Source organism: Pygocentrus nattereri, chromosome 15 (assembly GCF_015220715.1).
Source record: "Pygocentrus nattereri isolate fPygNat1 chromosome 15, fPygNat1.pri, whole genome shotgun sequence".
Lineage (NCBI taxonomy): Eukaryota > Metazoa > Chordata > Actinopteri > Characiformes > Serrasalmidae > Pygocentrus > Pygocentrus nattereri.
In genome coordinates, this window is record NC_051225.1 from 3,647,209 (window position 1) to 3,668,343 (window position 21,135).

Consider the following 21,135-nt stretch of genomic DNA (forward strand, 5'->3'; position numbering starts at 1 on the left):
CAGTGCTGCTGGAGTTTTTATACACCTCAGTGTCGCTGCTGGACTGACAATAGTCCACTAACCAAAAATATCCAGCCAACAGTGTCCTGTGGGCAGCGTCGTGTGACCACTGATGAAGGACTAGAGGATGACCAACACAAACTGTGCAGCAGCAGATGAGCTGTCGTCTCTGACTTTACATCTACAAGGTGGACCGACAAGGTAGGACTGTATAATAGAGTGGACAGTGAGTGGACACAGTGTTTACAAGGAACCCCATGGAATGTTATGCCTGATCAGTGTATATAAGAGGTTGTTGAGCCATTACCAAAGTGGACATTCAAGGGTTTCTCCTTTCTGACATGACCTGGACGTAAAACCTGTGCAGACCAGCCCGGCTCTCGTAACTGTTCACATGCTTGTTCCTGAGGTCGTGACATCTCATCTAAGCGTAGCATGTTGCCATGGAGACATTTAAGAAAATAGAAATAATTTAAAAATAGAAATAAACCTGAGCTGTTTTCTTTTTTAAAATGGGGACTGGTTTTGGGTCTGGGGAAAAAGCCCACCCTCATTATCTGTTACGGCCTAAACCTACACGCTTAAAAGTGATGGTTCTGCAAGTGTTCTTTAACGACAAAAATGATTCTATAGAGAACCGTGGCACCATATAGCACCAAAAAGTCTTGAATTGTGTCAAACTTGATTGTAACAATAGTAGAACCTCTTTTGTTGCAATATGGCACCCTTTTCAAAAAGGTTTTACATGGAACCATCTACAGCACATTCTCCCAGAACCTGAAGAACCTTTTCACAATGCAAAGAACCCTTTAATCATGCAGTGTTCATGGTCCTGTATAGAACCATTTTTCTTTGCTGAATTGGTCGTAGCAATCTGCAGCACTGTTTTACGACAGTTTTGAAACCAACTTTTGGCCTAAAATGTATTGTTTTTAATCAATTAATGGCAAAGAAGTCTCCTCAGAACTGTGAATGGTGGTGATAGGAACCAGACATCTGAAGAGTTTAATGCCTCTAAAAGCTCCTTCATAGAGACATATTACATGAAATTGGAATGAATGCGGTGATGCCTATTCTTTTTTTTTTCAAATTTGCCACTATTTTACCATCATCAACATTCCATATTGAAACTTATAAGGTCGACTGATTTTGGCTTATAAATAAAGTGGCGATATTTTGCCAAGCCTAGTTCCTCATCATCACCACCACTGTAAAGAAATCTGGCATGGCAAGTTTCGCTACAATGAGCTATTCCCCATCAAATCACTCTGAATGGGATTATTTACATGAATGCACCGCTGAATTATGCAGAAATTCTGAATAAATGAGTGGATTTTCTCTTAAATGAGTGGATTTTCTCTTACATGTGCTTGTGTATTGATCAATACACACAGAGAAAACCAACCCTTTAAAGGTTCCCTTCTCACCTGTTGCCCTGAGCCTTTTTACAGCATAAATTAACTAATAAGCTCACATCCTATTGTAAGATTTCATGTTGGGAAATTTTGTCCCTGATGCCTGTACACAGTTGTATGCAAAAGTTTGGGCACCCCATGTCAAATTAAATGTGTTGATTTTTTAAGCGAAAATAAGTATATATATAATATATAAAGCTAAAATTCACAGAAAAAAGGCCATATTTAAGTGTGTTCTCTGTACGGGATGCGCCAACGTATTTTTACTTCGAAAATCAAGAGCACGTCATCTGATCAGGGGTGCGCAAACTTTTGCACACAGCTGTATGTTGTCAACATTCTAATATGTTATAATCTGACACAGATATTATGATCAAACATGAGCTTAACGTGCTAAACAAATAAAGGCCAATGCACATAACGGCATGTTTAATTTTGAAATTTTGACATTCAGAACATAAGGCAACACAAAATCACCATCAAACACATCTGTGCCAAGTCAGATTTCCCAGCAAGTACTGACCGGCACTTCCGTGAAAACGTTAAAAGCCAAAAACGGAGCATGATACCGATGACGGAAAGCATTCAGAAACGTTTCAAACAAAGGATCCAGATCTAAACATGGAAAATCTGTATGAAGAACCAGCAAAATGGATTAACGATACATTCTAGCCGGGCGCATGTACACGGAGACGTAAAGGATGACCAAAGGATGTCCAAACCTTTGCATGCATTACTTTTAAACATCGCTCCTGAGTAGACACACCCATAGTTTTGTATAGGCGGGTGACATAACATTCCTTAAAGATGGCACTGGTCAGTGGCACACAGCAAAAATTATATGCTGGCAAGTACAAGCATCATAACTGTAGACAATAGACAATACTTCCCATTAGGATCTATTGGCATATTTTAAGATCACAGTACTGTGCAAAAGTCCGAGACCACTGGAAACTTATTTCATTTTCAATCAAAACAATAAACATAAAAAAAGAGAACATCATTTTCAGCAAATTACAGTAAAAAATGAATCTAATCAGATTTTTCAGTGTTTAGTGTGTCCACTTTTTACCTTAATTCCAGCTTCCATTCTTTTCTGGAGACTTACTTTCAGTTCCGCAATGAAATCTGCAGACACACCTCCAAAGTTCAGTCGGAGACGTTGGTTTAGCAGTGGTAAAATGAATAAAATGTATTTAATGGCTGTATAGAGCCATTTAAAAATGAAGTATTGATTTTTGCACAGCACTATTTTCAACCTGCTTCTAGAAACTGTACTTACATTAAATGATTTTGTCAAGTCAGATTATCATACTACTCACTATCTTAGTCATTTTACTTATTTCAAACATTATTCCTTTTATTATTTGCCAGTGTGGTAAGAACATTTCTGCACAGTAATATTTCATAGCTTAAAAATCATACTGCTGCTGTCAGAACAAAACTTTTCTCCAGAATGGTAACTTTACAGGAGAACACAAAAACATAGCTCACTTGTAATGCAAGTCAATGGAACCAGAATTTTTTTCAAGCATTTTTTGACCCTTTAATTTGGTCCATTCACCATGAAATTTACATAGAGTGTAAAGAGCAACAGATGCTTTAAAATTATGTCAAAAACTGAAGAATGACAAAAAATAGAGATATGAGGTTATTCTGGCAGCAGCGATACAGAAATAGGTCATAACGGTCTTCCAACAACATCCTAATTAAAAATCTTGGATGTATTGCCTACATTTGAGATGCATTAACTTGCCATTATGTATTATTTTTGCAGCGCAGGGTCATAAAGCAGGGGTAGGTCATTACTGGGGGTTGCAGCACAGAGGGTCTGTAGAGCTCACACATCCTGCTACCGAATACAGAGACGTTTGTTGGGGTGGAGTGCCACCTGGTGGTGTTTTTCTGACAAGACTTGAAATATTGTGCCTTTTTTCCCTCCCTCTCAGCAGTAAACGCCACTCTCTACCGCTGATCTGAGACCAGTGTGTGATTTCTGCTATTATAACAGGACACAGAGAGAAGAAGCTGGAGTTAGATCAGCATGTGAGAGTGATTTCTACTGAAAGGCCCTCCAGCCTCACAGGTCCGGCTCCTCGGCTGTCGTCGTCGCAGGTCTGGAGACAGATGTTTGATTTAGTGGCTCGGTCAGAGTGAAAGCAGAGAGACAAGCGAACGTAGTGACTAAGAATACAGTACTTTTACTTTTACAGTAATGCGTTATGGATTTGCTCACCTGTCTGTCTTGGTGCATTCTTGCTGTTCTTGTGGTTGATGCTCTCTGTCCTCCTGTTCCATTCTAAATAGACATGAGCATCATGGGTTTTATGGGTTTTTTGGTGTTTAGTCCAGTTCAAATCCACATTTATCCAAAACTTAGACAAAACTTAGCTACGTTATTAGGTATTCCTACCTTGTTCCTACACTGACTGGCCATTTTATCAGAAACAGCTCATATTTGTAGTCGTATGCAAACGTTTAGGTGCCAAATTCTGCGTTTCGCTGTTTTTCTAAGTGTAAATATGTTAATAAATCCTCTACAGTGAACACATACTTTTGAATGCATAATTACTTATCTGCTGAATTTCACATATTGAAGAAAAAACAACATAAAATGTAACTTGTGCAAAAGTTACAGAACATGTTGTGTTTTATATATTTTCCCCAATATGTTAAACTCAGAAAAGAAATTCCATTATTTCAGTGTGAAATAACTCCCTGTAGGATTTGTGCTATTATTTTTATTAAAAAAAAAATCAACAAAATATTCAGTTTGAATGAGGGGTGTTCAAATACGACTGTTTGTGTGTAGTTAATTTGTAACTGACACTTTTAAAAATGATGGTTCTTCAGGATTCTTGGGTAAAAAAAAATGGTTCTGTACAGAAACATGAACACTTGTGCATGAAATAAAGAACCTGTTGCATAATTAAAGGGTTCTTTACATCACAAAAGGGAACTTTAGATTGATGCAAAATTTCCAAAGGTTTTCACTCGCCCATCCAAATAATTGAATTCAGGTGTTCCAGTCACTTCCATGGCCACAGGTGTATAAAGCCGAGCCCCTAGGCCTGCAGACTGCTTCTACAGACATTAGTGAAAGAATGGGTCGCTCTCAGGAGCTCAGTGAATTCCAGCGTGGTACCGTGATCGGACGCCACCTGTGCAGTCCAGTCGTGAAATTTCCTCACTACTAAATATTCCACAGTCCACTGTCAGTGGGATTATAACAAAGTGGAAGCGATTGGGAACGACAGCAACTCAGCCACGAAGTGGTCAGCCACGTAAAATGACAGAGCGGTCAGCAGATGCTGAGGGGCATAGTGCACAGAGGTCACCAACTTTCTGCAGAGTCAATCACTACAGACCTCCAAACTTCATGTGGCCTTCAGATCAGCTCAAGAACAGCGTAGAGAGCTTCATGGAATGGGTTTCCATGGCCGAGCAGCTGCATCCAAGCCTTACATCACCAAGCGCAACGCAAAGCGTGGAATGCAGTGGAGTAAAGCGCCGCCACTGGACTCTAGAGCAGTGGAGACGTGTTCTCTGGAGTGACCAATCACACTTCTCCATCTGGGAATCCGATGGACGAGTCTGGGTTTGGCGGTTGCCAGGAGACGGTACTTGTCTGACTGCATTGTGCCAAGTATAAAGTTTGGTGGAGGGGGGATCATGGTGTGGGGGTGCTTTGCAGGAGTTGGGCTCGGCCCCTTAGTTCCAGTGAAAGGAACTCTTAAAGCTTCAGCACCAAGAGATTTTGGACAACAATTTGTGGGACCAGTTTTGGGACGGCCCCTTCCTGGTCCAACATGACTGTGCTCCAGTGCACAAAGCAGGTCCATAAAGACGTGGATGAGTGGGTTTGGTGTGGAAGAACTTGACTGGCCTGCACAGAGTCCTGACCTCAACCTGATAGAACACCTTTGGGATGAAACATCAGTGTCTGACCTCACAAATGCTCTTCTGGAAGAACGGCCAAAAATTCCCATAAACACACTCCTAACCCTTGTGGAAAGCCTTCCCAGAAGAGTTGAAGCTGTTATAGCTGCAAAGGGTGGGCCGACATCATATTAAACCCTATGGATTAAGAATGGGATCTCAATCAAGTTCATATAAGTGTAAAGGCAGACGAGAGAATACTTTCAGAAATATAATGTGTGTGTGTGTGTGTGTGTGTGTCTATCTACAACACATTCTTCATCAATCTGAAGAATGTAGAACGCTTTCATGATGCAACACGTCCTTTGAGTGTTCATAGATCTATATAATGCATTTCCTTCACACATTTTAAGAGTGTACACATAGAGTAGATTGATTCCATAAAAGGAATGGATAAATGAAGGTGGAACCGAATGTGAAAGAGAACAAAAGTATTATTAAAATATTGGCACTTAAATGATCACAACATTCGATAATATTAATTATCGGCCCACTGTATCAGAAACCCCTCCCTCGTAGCTCCAACTTGGTGTGCAGTTAGTCTGCAGCCCTGCTCGGCTTGTGTTAGACGCCCTCTAGCAGATGGTTAGAGTCACTGCTGCGTGGTGTTTCTGATAAAATGGCCAAGAAGTGTAAGCACACGGTACATGCAGTTCAACCGGCAGTTCAGTGCATAAATTTATTAATAAAGATGTGTTGGGAGATGACAGGTTACCGCTCTTTTCGTGCTTTGATCCTTTCTTCATCATACCTGAAACACGCAAAGAGCAAAATGACTCAAACGACCTTGTAAATACATCTTCAATCGTCTGCACGGAGGACGGACTGATTTAAGCACTCACTGTATGACACACTCAGGGATGTGGATGTGCTCCATGGGGACAAACTGCTCCAGTTCCTCTAAGCTGTGCACATAGCGGATTTTGTTCATGAACTTCACGCTGCAACAAAATGCAGAGATGAAACACTTTTATGGGTGTATACAGTGCTGTGCCTCAGCAGTGAGTTTATCACAATATACATTACAATAAAGTCGTATTCATAATTCAAATAAACAGAAAAACAATCAAAAGTAACCAGAATTTCTTGGGTCCATATTTTTCCTTGACACCTTCACAGCCGCCACAGAGACTCGTTAATATCATCAATGACATCATGAGCTCAATTTACTGAGCACTGATTGGTCAAACCAGGAGCTGCTTTTTAACTACATATAATACTGGGCTTCCTCGAGGAGCGGCTTGGAGACGGGTAAACAAACACACCAACATCCAGAAAATCACTATATATATATATATATTATATATATAATCATTATTGATTAATATTCTATACATTTTTTTATGCAAATATTAACACTTTTCTCAGCAAATAAACACAAACTACACAAATAAACAGATTTTGAAAATGTGTCATAGGTGCCAGAGACTTACACACAGTACTGTGTAGTTTAATGTACAAGTATAAGCAATAAACTTATTTCATGTTATACATGTTTATCATAGCAAATATGGAACAAACGGTCTATTTTGACATTAGAATTGTCCTGGGCATGAGTGTAAATAACTGAACACATCCTCAACAGCAGGGCTGTCAAACTCAACCACTAAAAGGGCCATATTAAAAAATCTCAAGAAATCCATGGGCCAGAGAACGGCTATGATTTATTAAATGCTTTAGTTAACATTCAGCTATAAACCAAACTGCCCATTCTTTATACTAAACATGCAAACAACTTCAACAGTAAAATACAGGCACTCGTAGTAGACCTTGTCTCCAGGAGCTCAGTCTTTTAAACCTGCCTGTTTGCTTGAACTAGACACCCGGCATCTTCTATTTACTGCAAGTCCATTAATACCTGGGCCCAACTTCTGAGATGCTGAGCTGAGGTTTTGTGTTTATGTTGGCTGAACTGCAGCTGAAGTGCATTCGGCGATATTACTGGAGTGGAATTGTGTAGAACTGAGGTGTACCTGCTGTTCCATAGATTGTTGTTGGTGAAGGGCAGTCAGAGCGCACATTACGTTGCAGTGCATGCTGGGGACTGTAGTGTAGTGCACTGAGAAACAGGCTAATATTAATACACACACATCTTCTAAGCCGCTTCTCCTACTGGGTCGCGGCAGGTGCTGGAGCCTATCCTAGCTGTCATCAGGCGGAAAGCAGGATGCGCCTTGGACAGGTCGCCAGTCCATCGCAGGGCAGACAGACAGACACATTCACTCACACCTAGGGGCAATTTAGCACGTCCAAATGGCCTGAGTGCATGTCTTTGGACTGTGGGGGGACACTGGAGTGCCCACGGGGAGAACATACAAACTTCACACAGAGAGGATCCTGGTCACCCGGCCGGGGAATCGAACCCAGGTCCTGCTGTGAGGCGACTAATATTAAATCCTTTTGCGGGGCAGACAGGATTGTATCCTAGGACTGACTAATAGGATTGCCTTGTGTTTGACACATGGGCTGGTCAGTTGTACATAAAATGTGTATGTGCACCATCCATGTTTATATATCCTTGCTATAATAACTTACCAACAGCATTTGAAAACTCTAGCTACTCTTTACAGCAGGGGTGTCAAACTCACCCACTAGAAGGGTTAAAAAATCTCAATTTTAAGCAAATCTGTGGGCCAGGTGTGTTTATTTCATTTTTACTTAACATCCTGATCCGGCCATTGCTGATTCAAAATATGCCAGAACTGCAACAGCAAAATAGACATCGAATACATTTTCACAATTATTCTAAACAAATATTTTTTTTAAAACTGCCTATTTGCTTAAATTAGACACTAAGCATCTTTTCTTTTCGAGTAACTACTGGCCCATAGATTGTTGTTGAGGAAGGAGGTCAGAACACACACTATGTTGCAGTGCATGCTGGGGACCGTAGTGCATCTCAGGGTGAACTGGGCTAATAAAAACAGAAAATTAAAATAATTCAGCCGAATAGGACCTGACTTGGCTCGCAGGCCATGAGTTTTGATGAGCATATGGCTCCAAATGAATCCTCATAAATCCATTGATTATGTTAATAGACCTTAAGACCTTTTCCTTCTCTAGTAAAGCTCTTTTCAAGATGCGTTTTCTCATACATTGCACAATGAAACATAGTTCAGTCTATATAACTCTCACACAGGGTCAGTAAAGAATGGAGAAGACAGTGATGATGACAATGCTGATGATGCTGTTGATGGCTTTTACCTGATGAAGGGTCTGGAGATGGCCAGAACTGTGCGTATGAACCATGAGGGATGTGCGATGATCAGAGACTTCAGGTTCTTCCTCAGTCTATAAGCAAAGGTTTTCATGTCATTTCAAATGTAACCTCAGTGCTGTTTTTCTGCATCGCTTTAGATTCATGAAGAGCAGCTGTAGGCGCACCGACCTTCTGTCAATCATCTGATAGCACTTTTTCAGCCAGCTGATACCCGGCATCTTACTGCGAGGGGTTCCGCCGTTCATGTAGATGATCAGATAATCCTCAGCCACAAGCATCTCCAGACTGCTCACTACATACCTGAGGGCAGAAGAGGGGTGCGGGATGGTGGTGGGGGGCAGACGGGGGTTCAACGAAAGGGAGAACCAGATAAAGAGGTATTAGAAAAAGACATTATATGCAGTAAAAAAGGGGGTTAATGGTTTTAAAATAATTATACTAATGATGAACTTTATATTCACTGCGACCCTATCTGGACTAAGCCGTTAACGACGAAAACGATGATGATAATGATGATAAACTGGCCTTTTATATTGAATTATTGACCTAGTGTATCTCATATATATGACCTTTCATACATTACAATGCAGTTGCATTTACAAAAAAACGAATAAAAAACGAGTAAAATCCTTGAAATAATTGATCTTTTTAGCAATATTAGGTACAAAAAATGAAAAAGCTAAAAAAATGAACTAATAAATTTATGGATAAATATATTTTCAGTGAGCTGAGCTGAAACTGGAGTTAATATTAATAGGCATCCTAAAATAAAACAAAAATTGGCACCAATTTACTGTCTCTACAGGAAATATTCCCAACGTTGAACATTTCCAAATATTTCCGACATTCAATAGAAGTACTCACAGAAAGAGGTTTTCCATGATGTAATGGTAATCCGGGCAGCTGCTGTCGGGCAGGTAGCACGCCGAGAACACAATGATGGCATTCAGCCCCTCACCATAATAACCTGCAGGACAGGAACGAGAGAAAAACAAAAACAGCGACACATCAGGAAACACACAGCACGTGTGTCAAATATAAACTAAAGTGTGCTAGAACTGACCTCCGTGAGAGATGACCCGCACGTACGGCCGAATGACCTGCATGTCAATGCGATGTTCCTGTTCTCCGATGATGACCGTTCTCCACAGGCGGCCGTTCCCGCCGTCCTCCCCCGCTTCATCACCCGCCTCGGCAGGGCCAGATTTTGCAGAGGCCACTGGCGTGTCATCTGGAGGCAGCACAAACAAGCTATTAAGGTTGATGGACAGTTTGGGGTCCTTCTCTTTCAAAGCCATACAATACACAGTGATAGGAATGATATATGTTATATGTTTATGTTTGTATTAAGTACAGTGGACACCCCTGCCATACTTTTAGAAACCCTTCCCTTCCCCAGTTTCTGAACACAGAGCCGTTCTTGTCTGGATATTTTTGGGTGGTGGTCCACTCTCAACCTAGCAGTGACATTGACATGTGTAAAAACTCCAGCAGCACCGCAATACACTTGTACCAGCACCACACACACTATCATATCAGTGCCACTGCAGCGCTGAGAATGGACCACCACCCAAATAAAATCCAGGCAGCAGTGGCTTCGTGGTCAGAAACAGACCAATGATGAATAAGGTAGAAATTGTGCAGCAACAGCTGGGCTACGGTCTGTAACTGTCCACCCTTATAGTGGACCTAGCAGGTAGCTCTTTCTAATAAAGTGTCCAGTCAGTGGAAGTATAAGGAAGGGGTCTCCAATAAAGTGGCCAGTCAGAGGACGCACAAGGTAGGTGTTTTGAATAAAGTGGCCAGCGAGTAGAAATACAAGGTTGGTGTTTCCAATACAGTGGCCAGTGAATGGAAGTACAAGGTAGCTGTTTCTAATAAAGTGGCCAGTGAGTGGAAGTACAAGGTAGATGTTTCTAATAAAGTGGCCAGTGAGTTGAAGTAAAGGTAGCTGTTTCTAATAAAGTGGCCAGTGAGTGGAAGTACAAGGTAGATGTTTCTAATAAAGTGGCCAGTGAGTTGAAGTAAAGGTAGGTGTTTCTAATAAAGTGGCCAGTGACTAGAAGTACAAAGTAGGTGTTTCCAATAAAGAGGCCAGTGAGTAGAATTACAAAGTAGGTGAGTGAATGAGGAGGGCACCTGTATTTACATGGTACTACAACTTTAAATAAGTTAACTAGTGAAAGTGTTCAAGAACAGACAAAACATCATGGAGAAACATCTAACACTCCAGAACGGTCTGAAGCCAACCTTCCCATTCTAGGTCGTTGCCATTGGTGATGAACTCCAGGGAGTCTGTCTCATCAGGAGTTTCAATGTCATCAACGTTAATGTCCAGATCATCGGGCGTATCCAGGAAATCATCAGACAGCAGGGATCCTTCACTTTGGTCCAGAGACAGGTTCATGTCTGGGGCTACGAGGGTCCGCCGCTTCCGATGGGCCGCACCCCCACCGGTTGCACTGATGTGCAGAGAGCTGGGGGGAGCTGCATAAAAATGTAAAGCACATGGTGGAAACACAACTATAGCTGCCTTTTAAAAAAAGTACTGTGGCCTCAGCAGGAGAGGCAGGAATACACATGACGACCGTTCATTTGGAAGGTCCACTGTAGATGCTTGGCATTGACCTTGTCAATAATTTACATTGATCTAAATACCTGTTAAATGCATCTTAACTGTTCCCCAACACTAAACCTAACAGTCAACAGAAATTCCTCTGCATTTGATCTCATAGGAAAGAAAAAACAAATATACAAAATAAATTACTACCTACAGAAAAGGTTCATATGACAGAAAAAATAAAAATACCTTGGTGAAGTAACAGTTTGACATACTATATATATATATATATATATATATATATATATATATATATATATATATATATATATACATACATACATATTTAGTAACAATATATATAATATATATATATATATTGTTACTAAACACACTGTTCACCCCCCCCATCTTTCCATACCTTCCATATATGTAAATAAGCTGCAGAAACAATACCTTTTCATATATATATATATATATATATATATATATATATATATATATATATATATACACACACACACCTATATGTATATGGCTGTTGTCGGAACAAAACCTTGTATCTCCAAAATAGTAATTTTACAGGAGAAGGAAAAAATGTACTTTACCTTTAATGTAAGTCAATAGAACCAGACTTTTTTCCCAAGTAATTTTGGGCCATTTTTTTGGTCCATTCATCATGAAATTTACAAACAACATAAAGAGCAACATGTATTTTCAAATCATGTCAAAAACTGAAAAACGACAAAAATGGAGATACAAGTTTTTTTTTAAAACTGTATTATTACAGTTATTTAACCGTAATATTTTAAACACTAAATGCTTATATGTTTAAAAGCATTTAAAAATATGTTTAAACATATGTATAAAAATAAAACCTAAAACATAAAATGTGACAACTTTTGCACAGGCTAGCTTTATATTCTTTTATCACAATGTGTTAAATTCAAATAGACAGTAATTATACATTAAACAGCCTATATACTTTGACCCGGGGTGCCCAAACATTTGCATACTGCTGTACAGATAACATTGATAGTGTAGTAAATAATGATTTATGTTTGATAATGTGTTTTCTATGTTAATGGTGTTTATTTATCCTTTTCCAAAGCTCTCCTCTTGGCAGCTCAGTATTAATTGTAGTTTCCATCCAGACACTGGTTTATCAGAACTTCATGTGTTAAATCCGGGGCGCTGCTGATGGAATTCCACCCCATTAAAATCCCAGGCATGTTACAAACTAAGGCTTATTATTTCGTAACTACAGCGCAAACCAGCATTTTATTTAGGGTATAGATATGTGAAGCAAAATGTGTGGCCTAAAATCCCGGCCATCTAAGGAGTTAACAAATCCACGCAACTGCTGGAGGAGACTGGAATCAAACCTAACTAGTTTTTTATTATGTTAGCTTCTGTAGCCTATTTGTATCTAGTACAGCCTATCCAATGAAAGTGAGCTGGGACACTAATTACTCTGTCTTTTCATGTAGCAGTGAAGCGTGGACTAAGTGTTAAACACAACTCACATGTTCTCCCCTCTCCAAGAGCACAGGAAGACTCCATATCGCCCTCCTCTGGAAGCGGCCTTACAAATACACACAAACAACGCAGACCTCAGTTCTCAAAATCATGTTTTATACACCAGTGAACTTAACTGTATTCATATTATCTGCATAATTCAATCACTGAGATGGAAAAATTCTTTTAGAGTGGTTTAATGTGAAATGGTGCGTTGTAGAGAAGCAGACAGACTCTTTACACCGGCAGTGATAGGAACCACATTTAGCCATTTTATGTACTATTTATACAGTACTTATTGGTAAATTAGTAAAATAGTGGCAAATCTGTAGAAAATAATAGTCCAGGCAGTGCATTCATAACCACTTCATGTAATCCCTTGTTATGAGGGAGCTTAAAGTGAAATGACACTAATCAGATGTCTGGTTCCTATCACCACCATTATAAAAATTCTTTTGACTCTGAGTTTCTCTAGAACAGAGCGTTTCACACCAAACCCCTCTGAATGACATTGTTTACACCTTAACCTTGTAATTATAATCATTTAAAAAAAAAAAGCTAAATTATCCTTTAAAATGATTAATCAAAGTGTCTTATTCACATAGACACTGAATGGGGCTTGTGTTAAACGCAGCAGACTCAGTCATATGGAAATTAGCAGCTAGTTTCCTCATTAATACTGCGATGGGCTCGCTGGTGTGGGGGGTTTGCAGCTGCTTCAGCGCTAACAAAGTGCTGCTTAACTTGCACAGGGTGTCAACCGCCCCCCCGCCCCCCGCTTCAACACACATACACACACACACACACACACAACCTCCCACGCAGCATGCAGTGCAAACAGGACTGAATGAAAAGCATAGAGAAAAGCAGTGATCAAGAAGAGCAAGACGCACCAGAAGGACTCTGATCCAACAGAATTACAGACTAGTCTGCTCCTCTTTAGCACTCAGTGATGTGATCCTATCACTGAGGAATCACATTATATCCATTTCCCAGGCTTTACTCAACACAGAGCATCATAGATGACGTAACAGAGCAAAATCAGCTCGAGAAACAGATACAACTCTGCAATAAGAAGCCTGACCTAACCACAGGCCGTAAACACAGGCCAAACAGAGAAATTCAAAGCTGCTCTGTCACTTACCTTCTTATAAAAGGTGAGAATAAAAATAAAGCCTTTGGTGATTCCTTTAAAGCAAGACCTCTACTCTGTCGTTTCCCAAGATGTCATTGTTTCAAAGGCGTTTACTCTCTAAAGCATCACTTTTCATCAGCGCAGGCCTGCTGATGCTGAAGCTGTGTTTCTCTAAGCCTGCCCTGCCTCCATTTTCCCGGTGATGCTGCTGTGTTGTTGGCTTGTGCCTGCGTCACATGACGTGGCTCATTACCATTTAAGGAGAGAGAGATGCACCTGCTCCCTCTCTGCTCTGCACAGAGGCTGCGTGTGAGGATGCACAGGGAAAAAAAAAGCCACACTGTTACTGATCCCAGATCGGCTGAGAGCTCCATCTGTCCGTTTTCTGCCAAGTCAATGAAGGAGAAGCTCCAAGTGCACTGAGAAGAGGGGCAAACCCACTAATTTATCAAAGTTACTGCATCCTGCATCAGTCAGCTGTTACGGTGTAAACAAATTCATCATTTAAGCAGAATTTTATCAAAGATTATGCACAGTTAAATGGTTGAGATGTAAACAGAGTCGTTCAGAGCGGTTTGGAGTGAAATTCTCTGTTCCAGAGAAACATACCGAGTCAGAACGGTTCATAGTGGCGGTGATAGGAACTAGACGTCCACCTCTAAAAGCTCCTCACAGAAAGTCCCTATGTGAAATGGTTATAAATACACTGCTTGATGACTGAGACGCTGTTATGCGATAAGCTTTGGGCCTAAAATGTATTTTTAAAAATTTGGCAGGGAGGAGCATGCTTTAAAAATCTCTTCAACATTGGAGATAAAAACTAAAATGACATGCATCTTCACTCGTTTTGGTTAGTGAATAATATACATCCGTGCTATATTTGTGTTGTTGACATGTGACCCCTGGTTCCTATCACCACCACTGTAATGAAATCAGTAAATTTCTCTACAGTGAACAATTTCACATTAAACCACTCTGATGGACTGTTTACATCTCAGCAAAAATTGTAATTATGCAAAATTTTGAAAAATTGGTGGAATTCCCCTTAAAGAAATAATTCACTGTAATAACCCAATTCGCAAAATCTTCCTTTTAACCCAAATGTAATCAAGAAAACAAGATATGCTTGGTGTCTGACGTTCAGTGCTGGACATTAACTAAGTAAATGTAATTAGTTTCTGTACTTTAGTATTTTTTCATGTATCTGTACTGAAGTTTCTCCGTTCTGGGCGACTTTTTTCTTTCACTCCACCACATTTCAGAGTCTAATATCCGACTTTTTCCTCCTACATTTTGAGAAATCTGTCGTTCCTTTTGGTTTCTGTGTGTATAAAAACGTAACATGTCAAAACAAAAGAAGCGCAAAGCCAGAGCACCAATCAGGGCCCAGCGGTCACTTTGTTTAGAGCTGGTTTTGACCTGTTGGTCATACCGACCCAGTGCAGCACGCGGTTCAACGTCAGCGCAGCAGCGTAAAACTTTGGGAGAGTCTGTTCAACATAAATGATGAACTAACCTAACTTTGTGTAAATAGAGCTCAATATAGAAATATGTCCACATATGCAGTCGAGACTGACGCGGCTTTTTTCTGAATTTCTACAAACACCATTTCATTTTATAGTAAATGAGTTTGGGCTGGTTTATGTTTATGAACAGACGCCTACAGATCAACATAGTAAAGGAGCTCATCTGTGATCCTGAGTTTAAAGCCAGTTTTTATTCAACTTAAACTTGGAACTAAGTTGTAAATAAATCTGAAACTGAAACTTTGCTTGTGTGTAAAAAGTGATTTCAGAGCCACTCGGTTCTCCCTGATGGAAACTGTTTACCTTCAGTGTTTTGTGCTTCTGATCATTTTAATAGACGTCAGCGTCACTAATTAATGACCTTCTATTAAAAGACTGGTTTACCAAGAGAGACGCTGGAGGACTTTCACCTGAAATGAGTTCATGAAGCCAGTCTGGTTATAAAAATGATAACAGGACATCAGAGCCAGAATTACTCTTTTAGTACTTTTACTTTATACTTAAGTACATTTGAAGGTAAATACTTTAGTACTTTTACTCAAGTGGAGGTCTGAACGGAGGAACTTCTACTTTTACTGAAGGAATATTGTAATAAGTGTCTCTGCTTTAACTCAAGTACATGGTTTGTGTACTTTGTCCACCAATGCTGAAGTTTGGTTCTTTGGTTTTGCACTGGAGCTACAAAGCTAACATAGCTAAGAAGTAATGGATTTTAAACTGAAATGTTTCTTTTATGTGGAAATTATGTGCACATCTGTTTCAGTATATCTGCATGTTTCCCAAACTCTCAATATTTTAATGATCATGCTCACAAAGCATATTGCTATTGATCTCATTGTTAATAAAGTAATTGAAAATAATTAACAGTAATTATGAAATACTAAACGCTCCAAGAATGCATAAACATAAAAAGCTTCCATCTGGAGTGAATTTGGGGATTTTGCATGAACGCCTAAACTGAAGTGAACTTAAAATGTTTCATTTTTCATTCTAAATACTGACCATCACCCAGCAGGACACTGAATACATGCTCTGGTTCATTTTCCATCACAATGCCTACTTAGTTCTGTTATATATCCACATAATTTAAAATCACTCCACACCTGGGGAAGTCATCATCCTGCCACTCATCTCTCCCTTCTATGTGGTCCAGCAGTGTAGACAGGTCAGGAGTGCCCATTCTTGGGCCTGCAAGACAAGACAACATAAGCAAATTATTCCCTGTGGTACATATTAAAGCATGCACAACTTACACTATATTTCCAAAAGTATTCACTCACCCCCCCCCATCCAAATCAATGAATTCAGGTGTTCCAATCACTTCTATGACCAGAGGTGTATAAAGCCGAGCCCCTAGGCCTGCAGACTGCTTCAGGAGCTCAGTGAATTCCAGCATGGTACCGTGATCGGACGCCACCTGTGCAGTCCAGTCGTGAAATTTCCTCACTACTAAATAATCCACAGTCAACTGTCAGTGGGATTATAACAAAGTGGAAGTGATTGGGAACGACAGCAGCTCAGCCACGAAGTGGTCGGCCATGTAAAATGACAGAGCGGTCAGCGGATGCTGAGGGGCATAGTGTGCAGAGGTCACCAACTTTCTGCAGAGTCAATCACTACAGACCTCCAAACTTCATGTGGCCTTCAGATCAGCTCAAGAACAGCGTAGAGAGCTTCATGGAATGGGTTTCCATGGCCGAGCAGCTTCATCCAAGACTAACATCACCAAGCGCAGTGCAAAGCGTGGAATGCAGTGGTGAAAAGCGTCGCCACTGGACTCTTTCTTGGGATTTGTTGTGCCAGTGTTCTGTAAACCTTGTCCAACATAGCAACAGTTGCTATGTTCGGCACACATTTGTGGGCGGAGCATGAATAGGAATAAGTTCATTCTTACAATAGAACCAAATGTAGCTGTACTGTTCTGAATGCTTTGTGCAGTCTTGGGTCACAGGGTGATCCCATGGGCGGCATGTGAGGGGGGTCATGTGACACCAGTCTCCCTGTAGCTACAAGTCAATCTTTGCCGGACGACCCTCCAGAGTTGGCTTCCTGGAAGGGCAGGAGGCGGCCGGAGGGTTTAATCTTCCCTCATAACCTGCTAATCCTAGGCTGAAGTGGTGAGCTTCTGATGCAAATGCCCACCTGACTCAAATGAAAAGAGTGTCTCTATTCATTGACCTCACCTAGTACAGCATGGTCACTTCAGTATGTGTTCAGTTCTGTAAGTATGTTTTATACCTTTAAACTGCATTACCACATAAAAACGTCATTAACAAGTAACTTATAGTAGCTAAATGATGTGGTGGGAGCTCTACCTAGGACATAAACATTCACAGGTCACCAAGTTCACACGCAGCAGAGCATACAGCATGGTACCATGAGGCGCAGCGCATACATACACTACAGTGACTTGACTATTCAGTCATTAAGTACTATAAGTTACTTGGTAATTGAAATTAAACTAATGCAAGTTCTGTAGGTATGAGAGTCAGGAACTTGTGGACCAGCATGCTTGTTTAAAGGGCAAGTTATTAATCTTCAATGGTTGAGTTATGCAAACATACTGAAAAATTGGGGGAATTTCCCTTAATGGGTAAAACTGGGGGCTATTTTCTTCTGCAAACAACTTCAGAGTTCAATGGAGGGGATTGATAAATAGAGCTTGATAAAAGGTAAAACGTCATTGAAATTATAAGATATATGAAAAAGAATTAAGTGTTTCAAAAAGCAAAACTTACCAATTTTAGGTCAAATGAGATTATCACACAAAGCACAGACATGTCTTTCAGCCTTAAGACACACACACACACACACACACACACACACACACACACACCTTCTAAGCTGCTTCTCCTTCTGGGTCATGGGGGGTACTAGAACCTATCCCAGCTGTCAATGGGCAGAAGGCAGGAAACACCCTGGACAGGTCGCCAGTCCATCGTAGGACAGACAGACAGACAGACACTTTCACTCACACCTAGTGGCAATTTAGCATGTCCCATTGGCCTGCCTGCATGTCTTTGGACTGTGGGGGGAAACCGGAGAACCCGGAGGAACCCCACGCAGACACAGGGAGAACATGCAAACTCCACTCAGAAAGGACCCCAGTTGCCCGGCCGGGGAATCGAACCTTCTAGCTGTGAGGCGGCAGTACCACCCACCGTGCCACAGTGCTGCCCTATATTCCAAAATTACTTAGAAGAATGTCTTCCATTGACTTCCATTAAAAGTAAAGTATGTTTTTTCCTTCTCATGTAAAGTTATTATTTTGGAAGTATGAGGTTTTCTTCCCCCCGCAACCCTGACGGAGAAGCGGCTGAGAAAATGGATGGATGGATGGATGGAGGTTTTCTTCCAAATGTAGGTATAATTTAGAGGTTAGCAAAGTCATTTAAAGTGGTTTACCATGAAATGCCCATGGTCACATCAACATAGCCATTATATTTACTACCCAAAAGCACCAGTGAACCTACATGTGTCTTCTGAGTTTATGTAAGTAATGCTGAAGATGGTTAAACAGTGATAAATCTGAAAAATACATTTTTTCTTGGGTCTATTTTGCCTCACAGCACCCTCCATGCACCTCTCTGCCATAAATGCATGAATGGGAAAAACTATGTTTTAGGCTAAAAGCTTATCTTAAAACTGGACGTCTGGTTCCTATCACCACCACTGTAAACAATTCTGATTCAAGAAAGGAGCATTTCACACCAAACCACTCTGAATGACTTCGTTTGCATGTTAGCAACAGAGTTACACTGAAACTTTGAAACATCAGTTCCTCTTTCAAGTGTAAGAGTGATGAATGGAAGGATCCATAAAGTTTAAAGGAACGCGGCAACTTTTTTACTGTAATCTCTGTCTGATGTGTCTGCATCATACGGGTGATTACCATAGACGGTCATTTCGGTGGACTTCCCTTGGCTTAAAGCAACTGCCCATTGGCTCCTATTGTAAGTATGCTTTAAAATATGTCGTCTCTTTTCTTTTCTTTCCTTAGCATCAGGAAAACCATTGGAAAATATCGTCTGTGCCAACTGACCACACAATACAGATACAGCAGACAGAGGTGAGGACGAAAAACACTTCCTTTCAGGTGTAAAATCATTTAAGAATTTTCCACTGGCAGCAGGTTAAACAGAACAGAATGGGCTGTACTCACATAAGCTGAATGAACACTGGTGTCACTCCCTCCAGTATCTCAGCGCTGAGTCCGCTGCTGACCACAGGTGCAGGAGGTACACAGCCGCCTCTGTTCTCTGTGACGGACTGTGACTGTGAATTTTCAGTCTGTATCTCAGTAACTCCACCTGATGACACCAGTTAACATCTCATATATCCAGTTTATCCTTCTGCTGTTTAGTATGTATCCATAGTTGTGCTGTCCAGTTCGTCTTGGCCTCTCAACGATGTCTTTTTAAATCCTCCAAAGCTCTTACTTTTTAAAAGATACCCATTGTTGCTTGTTGTCCCTGGTGTCTCTGCGCTCTGGTCCTTGGAAGGAAATAAATAGTGGCTCTGTTACTTCACAACATCCTCATCTTCTGGCTTGGAGCACTGCAAGCTCTCAAATAGTTTTTCCCCAGTGAAAACCTACAAATCTCACAGGATAGGTTCAGGCATTTCAGCATCTTAGACACTAGAGGGCGCTCAACTACAAAAATTACGCCTCTCCTTTCAATATGACATCTAAAATGTAAAGAATAACATCTCTGATATCAATAATGACTCTGGAAGTGTTCTCGTGCACACAAAAGGGCAATTCTTCCCGATTTCTAGAGTAAAATTGGCATTGGTAGTAATGAACTGACACCTAAACTGACCGTTCAGTAGAGCTTCATGTGAACTGCTTTTATAAAGGATTCACTTCATCTTCATGTGGCTGTTCAGCCATAAGGAGACATTCAGATTCACAAAACGATAAATACTCAGCTCAGCGCTCGAGGCAAGCCAAGTTCATTTATATGTCACATTTCATACACCAAGGCAATTCAGTGCACGTCACTAAAATAAAAGCAAAAGGAAACACGAAAACAAAGCTCTTAAGAATAAAAGGGTACAAAATAAAAATCTTAAAAAACATCATTTGAAAAGCACAACATGCATCAAGTAGAAAACAAGTGTTATTAAAGATAGCAATCATATAGAAAATGAAAAGAGAAACGTTTTTCACTTGGATTTAAAAGTTGCTACATTTGGGACACATCCATGGTTAACCTCTTGGGATCCACTGGTTAACCTCTTGGGACCCCCTCATTTTCTCCAGGGTCCATTAGGGAAAAATAGGCCTTAAAATCCAATCATGGAATGCTTAACTCACTAGAGCTGCAGCAGTGCTCTGCCTCAGGGTGGCGCTGTAGCAGGCTTGTTTAACCAGTTGGTCCTTCACAGCCCAGTATTCTGGGCCTGAACCATTCACACACACACACACACACACTTTCTTAGCAGTGATTAATAAATATCTAGCAGCACTTTAATCTCTATTCTGTAGTAACTGAAAGCCAGAGTAAAGTTTTCTGAGCTGTTCTGTTCTCCTGCTCCTGGATAAATCTGTAGCAGTAGCATTCTGAATGAGCGGCAGCCGTTTAACGGTCTTTTCAGGCAGTCTAATTAAGAGACCATTCCAGCAGCCCACTCTACTGGATGAGCTCCTCCAGATCTTGTTTAGACACAAATTTGTTTTTATTTTAGCTTCATTTTATGACGGTCTTGGTGACTTTTTTGAAATGGCTGGTGAAAATGAGACCTGAGTCTATTAGAACACCAAGGCTTCAGACTTCAAATCCACGTGTTCACTAACACTGACTCTCCTCTCACAGTCG

At 40.6% G+C, this 21,135-nt stretch overlaps 1 protein-coding gene across 2 annotated transcripts; it reads right to left on the reverse strand.

Moving 5' to 3' along the window:
- Nucleotides 1-1,817: 1,817 nt before the first annotated feature.
- On the reverse strand, nucleotides 1,818-19,827 carry atcaya (ATCAY kinesin light chain interacting caytaxin a). Of its 2 annotated transcripts, XM_017702583.2 has the most exons (12): nucleotides 19,476-19,827; nucleotides 16,417-16,501; nucleotides 12,661-12,719; nucleotides 10,825-11,061; nucleotides 9,638-9,805; nucleotides 9,439-9,541; nucleotides 8,743-8,874; nucleotides 8,559-8,645; nucleotides 6,197-6,295; nucleotides 6,070-6,105; nucleotides 3,652-3,714; nucleotides 1,818-3,532 (listed from the first exon to the last, which is right to left on the reverse strand). In XM_017702583.2, the coding sequence occupies exons 2-12, from the start codon at nucleotides 16,491-16,493 to the stop codon at nucleotides 3,496-3,498; spliced, it is 1,098 nt and encodes a 365-aa protein (XP_017558072.2). In that variant the 5' UTR covers nucleotides 16,494-16,501; nucleotides 19,476-19,827; the 3' UTR covers nucleotides 1,818-3,495. The 2 variants fall into 2 exon arrangements, with proteins under 2 accessions (XP_017558072.2, XP_017558073.2); XM_017702584.2 differs by lacking the exons at nucleotides 16,417-16,501; nucleotides 19,476-19,827 and adding an exon at nucleotides 13,797-14,025.
- Between the last annotated feature and the right edge of the window lie 1,308 nt (nucleotides 19,828-21,135).